This window comes from Prosopis cineraria, unplaced genomic scaffold (assembly GCF_029017545.1).
Source record: "Prosopis cineraria cultivar Desert tree isolate PC_DT_omini unplaced genomic scaffold, ASM2901754v1 PC113, whole genome shotgun sequence".
NCBI classification, from domain to species: domain Eukaryota; kingdom Viridiplantae; phylum Streptophyta; class Magnoliopsida; order Fabales; family Fabaceae; genus Prosopis; species Prosopis cineraria.
In genome coordinates, this window is record NW_026555440.1 from 23,564 (window position 1) to 31,279 (window position 7,716).

The 7,716-nt window shown below is 30.9% G+C and overlaps 1 protein-coding gene across 1 annotated transcript; it reads left to right on the forward strand.

Moving 5' to 3' along the window:
* The first annotated feature begins 1,469 nt into the window (after positions 1-1,469).
* On the forward strand, positions 1,470-4,343 carry LOC129295431 ((+)-borneol dehydrogenase 2-like). Its single transcript, XM_054933951.1, has 3 exons — positions 1,470-1,488; positions 1,626-1,697; positions 3,234-4,343. The coding sequence occupies exons 2-3, from the start codon at positions 1,651-1,653 to the stop codon at positions 4,030-4,032; spliced, it is 846 nt and encodes a 281-aa protein (XP_054789926.1). The 5' UTR covers positions 1,470-1,488; positions 1,626-1,650; the 3' UTR covers positions 4,033-4,343.
* The last annotated feature ends 3,373 nt before the right edge of the window (positions 4,344-7,716 follow it).

A 7,716-nucleotide genomic window follows, 5' to 3' on the forward strand; every position in this document is an offset into this window, starting at 1 on the left:
CTGTAAATACCTTTTAAGCCATACTAAATAAACAAAAGTTCATTGATTATATAAAGGATGAAACAAACAGAGCCACAAACCTATATCTAATTACTATAAATCTCACCCGAGTAAATCCATCATTTCCATAATCTCACTACATCAAAAGAAAAGAAAAGAAAAGATAGTACAACCCATGAATATAAAAATATATGTACTAAACCCATGTAAGTTATTATCAAAGAAATCCACATGCGAGTTCAATGCCAAAAATGAAATTGAAAATAATGAGAGATAGGTCAAAATTGGAAATATCAAAACGACAGAATAAATTGTGTGGCTCATCTTCAAGTGATTGGTATACCAAGCCACGGGAATGAGCTAGGTCAAGTTTGCTGTGGTAGGCTAATAATGGCATTAGAAAAGAAAGAATGAGCGAAAATAAAAAAAAATATTATTTTATATTATAATATTTATCAACTACTATTATATCATACTCGAAACATTTTCACATTCCATTGTTTTCAGTTTTTAAAAACTTTTTTTTAAAAAGAAAAATTTAAAAATTAACTTGGATTAGTGTTTTTGATTCAATTATTTTTAAAACTGTTTTTTTTAAAACAAAAATGAAAAAATAAATTTAATTTATTTTCATTTTATTTTTTATTTTTAAAATACACTACCTTTGATTATTAAAAATTATAGTTATGTTGATTAATTTTTATCACAAATCATTATTATTAACTGTTTTATAATTATCATTATCAATTTTTTTAATTTTAAAACTATTTTTAAATTAATATAACCAAATAAATTTTTATTTTATTTTGATTTGAAAAATAATTTTAAAATTTGTATTATAAATCAGTTTTTAAAAATAAAAAATAAAAACAGAAGATCAATTTTTTATTTTTCATCTATTCTCTTTCACCTTGTTTTTTTTATTGAGATTTTCTTGTCTCATCATAAACTCAAACGACATGGGACCACCTTTAGAACAGGACACAAAACTAAAATCCAATTCTGGTATTAAATTTTGAAAATAATTAAGAGCATTATTCTGGTCTTAATGTAATGTAGGATCTCAATTTTCTGTCTTCCACATTTTATTTTTTTCCCCTCACTTGCCCCTATTGATTGCACCAAATTTCATATTCCAATGTGCTAAATAATTAAAAAGAATATTTTAAAATAATTAACATCTTTAATCTATATAATTTAATTAAAAGAACTAAATGTTGGAAGAGTTTTGATTTACTAACGAATAAATAAATAGGGTTGAAACTTTAAAAGACATGGTAATTGGCAGCAAAAGCCGCTGAAACCTGGCCGCCGGCGACGGAAAAAGCGGCGGCGAAAAGCAGTAAGAAGTGATGGGTAATAACAGTGGTGTAAAAAAAAAAAAAAGGAACAGTAATGGTAACCTTAAACTTAATCTTCTCCCCAGGCAAATTATTGAATCAGATTCCATGTTCCGCAAAGTGAGGCTAATGCACTCACGAACGAGAGGTAAGTCTCCGCTTAGTCACTTACTATACATGGAGACTTATATTGACACACACACACGCACTCTCCCCCCCCCCCCCCCCCCCCCGCCCTCCCCACACCCATTAGAAATAAAATCAATCATCTACTTTGTTTCTCAGAGAAAGATAGTGAGGTACCACAACTATGTCCATCGTCAACGTCGATTCTCAGTCCTCGCTTCCAGCTCAAAGGTAAGATATGGTTGGCTCTTGAATTTCTTCCCTTGTTTGTTCGATTTCTGATTCCAACTTTGCATGAAACTTTCAAATCCTTCCCGGGGTGATAGACATCTGTTTTCGGATTTAGATCTACTTGAAGCAACTGAGTGAGTGGATTTCAACTTGTATGCTATCAGATTAGGCGACAGCTTGAGTTTGACTAGCTTTGACGCTTCTGAACTTGCACTGTTTTGACTTTTTTGCTAGAAGCTTCTTGTCCCTTTTGATTATGTGCATAATATAATAATATACTTAAATTTCAACTATGGACCTATCTGCTTGAGTTCCAGCTTAAATTTTTTTTATAATCTCGCCGTAGCTTTTTATTTTTTTAGATAACTCCTGTTTGCTCGAATGCTTTCTTGTTGCTTTCCCAAAGTAGTTGTGTTTTCGGAAATGCTTTTGCTTGTTATGCTGTTGTCCTCCTTCACTGCCCTTGACAACTATATCGAACTCTTCAACCCTTGTACCTAGCTGAAATTTTTATAAAGTCTTCAATATACATATATATATGGCTGTCAGTGTATCGAATTAAGTTTGTTTTCTCGTTTTCGGTTGTTCTTCTGGCTTCGTTGAGAATAACTTTGTTGTTTTGTCTTCTGTTTCTGTTTTTTTATTTTTTGGAATCTTTAGAGGTTAATCGACTAACTTCTCAGTTTGTTCTGTAGTTTTATGAGTCTACAAATTTGCGTTTTCTGGCACATCTTTCTAAAGTTTTGTTGTCAATCTTGCTCCCACTTCAGTTCTATGGTCTTGGTGGATAGTGATACATGATAAATAATGATATTTGAGTACATTGGAAGTAGGATGATTTGTTCATATGATCTTCTTGAGTGGTCCAAAGCTTCTGGTAAAAAGAAAGGGGCCTTGTATTCTGGACTGATGCTGTATCCATGTTTCTAAAATAGACACTTGTGCTAATACCCAAACTGATCATGCACCATGGTAGAGAAAAATCTATCCTTGTGATGAAACCGTTTCTGTATGCAGTAAGTGAGTGTTTAATTGTTCAGTGAAGCCAGTGATGAAACCGTTTCTGTATGCAGTAAGTGAGTGTTTAATTGTTCAGTGAAGCCAGGAGTTAAGAGAGTTTAATCATTCTTCTATTCTTTCTGTTAAACTTTGTGTGAAAGCTGGGGTGATGCCATAGAGTGACTTGTCATTTTATTACTTGCCTTGTATACCAAAAAAAATAACTGATAGATCCATAGGTATACATGATCAATATATCACAAACAAAAAATTGCTTATTGTGAGAGATTGACAGCACAATCTGACATATGGATCTGATATATAGATGGCCAGACTTTCTATTTTTGGAAAATAATTACTTCCATATTCTCATTCTTTACATTCTATTCCATGTTTGGTTTCTGTAACATTTCTGTCCATAGCCCTTTACTCATTAACATCCTTTTGTTTAAATGTTCAGTTTTTCATTTCTGCATCATTACCCGTGCTGCATTTATGCCGTGTCGCATTATGTTCATTGTTGTCTCTCTTCCTCAGGTTATTAGGCAAAGTGGCACTGGTTACAGGGGGGGCTTCTGGAATTGGAGAAAGCATTGTGCGTCTATTCCACCACCATGGTGCCAAAGTTTGCATTGTTGATGTGCAAGATAACCTCGGTTTGCGGGTTTCAGAATCCCTTGGTGGTGACTCAAATGTTTGCTTTTTCCATTGTGATGTTGCAGTAGAGGATGAAGTTCGCTCTGCGGTGGACTTCACCGTGGACAAATTTGGCACCCTCGACATTATGGTCAACAATGCTGGAATTTCTGGATCGCCTTGTCCTGATATCCGTGATGCAGATTTGTCAGAATTCGAGAAGGTATTTAATATAAATGTGAAAGGAGTATTCCATGGGATGAAACATGCGGCGCGAATCATGATTCCATTGAAGAAGGGATCAATCATTTCCATGTCCAGTGTATCAAGTACCATGGGGGGCTTGGGACCTCATGCATACACAGGGTCCAAGCATGCTATCTGGGGGCTAACAAAGAATGTTGCAGCTGAACTGGGGAAACATGGAATAAGGGTGAATTGTGTGGCACCATATGCTGTTTTCACTGCTTTGTCTTTAGCTCATTTGCATGAAGATGAGAGAACCGAGGATGCTATAGTCGGTTTTCGTTCATTTACTGGGAAAAACGCCAATCTGCAAGGGGTAGAATTGACTGTGAATGACGTGGCTAATGCCGTGCTCTTCCTTGCAAGTGATGATTCGAGGTATGTAAGTGGTCAGAACCTCATGGTTGATGGAGGATTTACTAATGTTAACCATTCCCTTGGAGTTTTTCGATGAAGAGTGGATTTTGCATGTTATTGTTGGCGTCTTAGAGCAGCTTCGGATCTGGCTTTTCTATCAATAAATATGTTGAGTTGACATATCGTGTATTTGATATGATGTCCATTATTTGCATTTTACTTATCTTGTATTTGATATGATGTGCATTATCTGTATTTTACTACCACTGAATATGAATCTTAAGACTCAACTTGTGCTAGCCAAGAGGGGATCCTTATGGTAGCAGAGAAAGATAAGTGACAGTTGATGAGACAAATATGATGGCCTATGGTTTCAAATATAAATTTTCTTGGATCCATTGTTTCTCAGCTTTGCAGCATTTTTTAACCCTCAATATCTATAAACTGAAAACTAAGATTTTTCTGGGGTATGCTTCTCTCTTGATCGTTTGGTCCAATTACCCCCAAATGCACCATTGGATCTAAAGACAACTTTGAGCCCATTTTTTCCAAATTGAAAAGATGGAGAAAATGTATCCTTTCTTTTTCTCCTTTGCTGATTATCCTGAAGAGGATGATAATTAAATTTTAAAAGATTGAATCAATGACGGTTAGTTTTTTTGAGAGAAAAAAAGGTTTTTTTTTTTTAAAAAAATACATTGCAAATGTCGATTGAGATAATTATCAACAAAAATGTCAGTTACAAAATTACATTTGAAATATTAATGTATTATTTACAATAAAAACTTTTAAATTTATAATTGTTTGAATTAATATTTTTAATTAATTTTTTAAAACCTAATTGTTACTGTCCTATTATTCAGAGCCTTGCACCTCTGCTAGCTTCAGATGCCGTCTAAAATGCCCCAGCCTCCATTAAAAACTCTCTTTGCCTCAGAACATTTCTGAATTGCTGCAAGAGCAATAAAATCTTGATAATATATTCTTGAAAGTGAATATTTTAATATCAAGATGCTTTAAAGTGAACTGAACTTGTATTCCAAAAAAAAAAAAGTGAACTAAACTTATCTTAAAGAGAGAAAAATACAACCAAAAAAAAAAAAACTTAAGCTAAGCATTTGGTTCAACAATCAAGGACGTTGTATCTTTTTAACTAATAGATTTTGGGTTTTGAATTTTGGAAATGTAACTATGTTAAACACTTGGTGAGAAAACTTGCTGCCTGAAAGGGTCTTATGCATGCTCGAAATCAAATTAGTTTAGTCTTATTAAATCCCTTCAATTCGAGTCAGGCAGATCTAGAATATCAAGTGCAACTAAAAAAAAAAAATGTTGGATCATTTCTTCTCACAAAATAGTTTCACTTCTTTTTCTTTATCTCTCTAATCCATGAATCCGTAAACATAAAGTCATTGGTTGAAGAAAGTGAAAGTGAAAAATACGATGTTCCCAAACAAGATCATCAAAGTGTGGTTATAAAGTAAATCTCAAAATTGGCCTTTTACCTTGAAAATGAAAACCTTTAGATCTCAAACTGGTCTTTATTTTAAATCACACACAGTGTTCAGATCTCAAATCGGCTTTTAACCTTAAATAAAACATAAGAGGACATAAATACATCTATGATCTTGTTTTTAGGCTTTTAGATCTCAAATTAGCCTTTGACCTTATATTAAATTATAAAACACACACACACACATATGCAAGCAACCCCAGCGCGTGCATCTTGTTTTACTCCTTCATATCATAAATTGGCTTTTGACCTTAAATTAAACAATAAACTTAGAAGGAGCTGTACTATGTTACTAATAAAATTACATAAGTTTAATCAAATACAATCTCATGTGTCATTATTTTTAATGATTTTATTTTTGAAATAGAGTGTCCATTTTCTTTTATTTATTATCTTTTTTCTCTTTATTATCGTTAATGGTAGAATGACTTCATATTTATAATCATCTGATATTGCATATTTTTATTAGATATAGCATAAATGACTTAGTCAGTCATATCCATACAAGAATTTCTCCACACATGTACCTCTGTAATCTTGTTTTAAGCATTTAGATCTCAAGTTGGCCTTTGACCTTAAATTAAACATAGGAGAAATATTCTCATTTGTATTTATTATAAGATATTTTATATATTTTCACGTAAATTAAAAAAATTGGTACTCTCCATTTTTATTTATAGGGTTTATGTATATGTGGGGGGAATTTTTTTATTCTATTTATAAATCATGCCGTTAATTTTTATTACACTTTCCCCCATAACCTCTCCTAATTGTTGGTGAGATAAAATATATTTTTTTACTCTTATTTATATGATAGAGAAATAAGATTTTTTTTTTGTTCTATTTATAAGTCATCTCATTAAATTTTTATCATAAATTTTTTTCATTTGACTTTCATTGAATGTTGAAGTGATAAAATATGCTGTTAAAGCATATATATTTAGTACTCCCTCTAGTTGAAAATATAAATAGTTTTTGAAAAAAAAAATCACACACCAATAAAGTCCTCATTCCTATAAAAATATATATTTATTTTTTCTTTTTATTATAGTCCCAATTACCAATGTACTCTATGATGGGTGAGAGATATATTTATACAAATATATAAATTAATAATTACAAGGGATAAAATGGGAAAAAATTTTAAATGTATTAGATTATTAATATTTTGAACCAAATTAGTTGAGAAAAAATGATTATATTTTGGACCAGAAGGAATAAAGGCAAAGTTAAGAAATTATTAACTTTTTAAATAAAGTTAATAAGTTTTAAAGTTTTTTTTTAATTACGATAAAATATGTTAAAAGTATCTTATAAATAAGATTATGTGAATATTATTAAAATATGTATATTTAATAAAGATAGAGTTAGAAATGTGTTAAATTTTATAGGGTTTAATGAGTTTTTTACATTAAAAAATAAAAAGCCCCTCGAAAGATTGTCCTATACAGTCCTGAGGCATTTTTTTCCTTGCAAAATGATAATGTTTTTTTGGCCAAAAAAGTGATAATAATTTTTTTATATTCAATAAAGACGACAAGAGAGGAGGCTAAGGTGGGGTTAAAGATAACGAGAGAGTGATTTTCAACTTGATGATAATTTAATCACTTGAAAGATAGTACGTCCTTAATTTCATGATTAAGTCTCAAGGAGATCTAGATTTTTACAGAAAAGGTGTTGAATGATATGCCACGTGCATGGCACGCCACTTGCTTTACAATGAGTGGTTAAGTAAGATCCTTCTCTGTGGAGGAATTTCTGGAGTCCACAACCAAAACCACTTCGTTTTGTCCAAAGTCACTTTAAATCTGTCTCTCGTGTGTTTTGCCATTTGCAAAAGCAATCATATTGTATTAATATATCAATATTCATGTAAATAAATAAATAAATAAATAAATATATATATATATATATATATATTCATCTTGTATACATTTTGGAACTTAATTCTTAAAAAAAAAATTCATGCATATTTTCTTAAAGAAAGCAAACAACTTAGTGTGTGTTTGGTTTTCAGTTTAATAAAAATTTATTTGACAAAAGTTAGTTTGGTGAAAGTTAGTTGTTATAACAAAATTTATATTTGGATATAATTTTTTAAAAGTCAGTTTAGCAAATTAAAAATTATTTGGATTAATAAATATTTGTGCTTTTAAAATGTACTTTTGAATATGTAATGACTAAAAAGGACATTAATTTATGATAATTTATAATTTTTATCATACAAATATAATATAGTAAAAATGTTTAAAAAATGTGAAATAAATT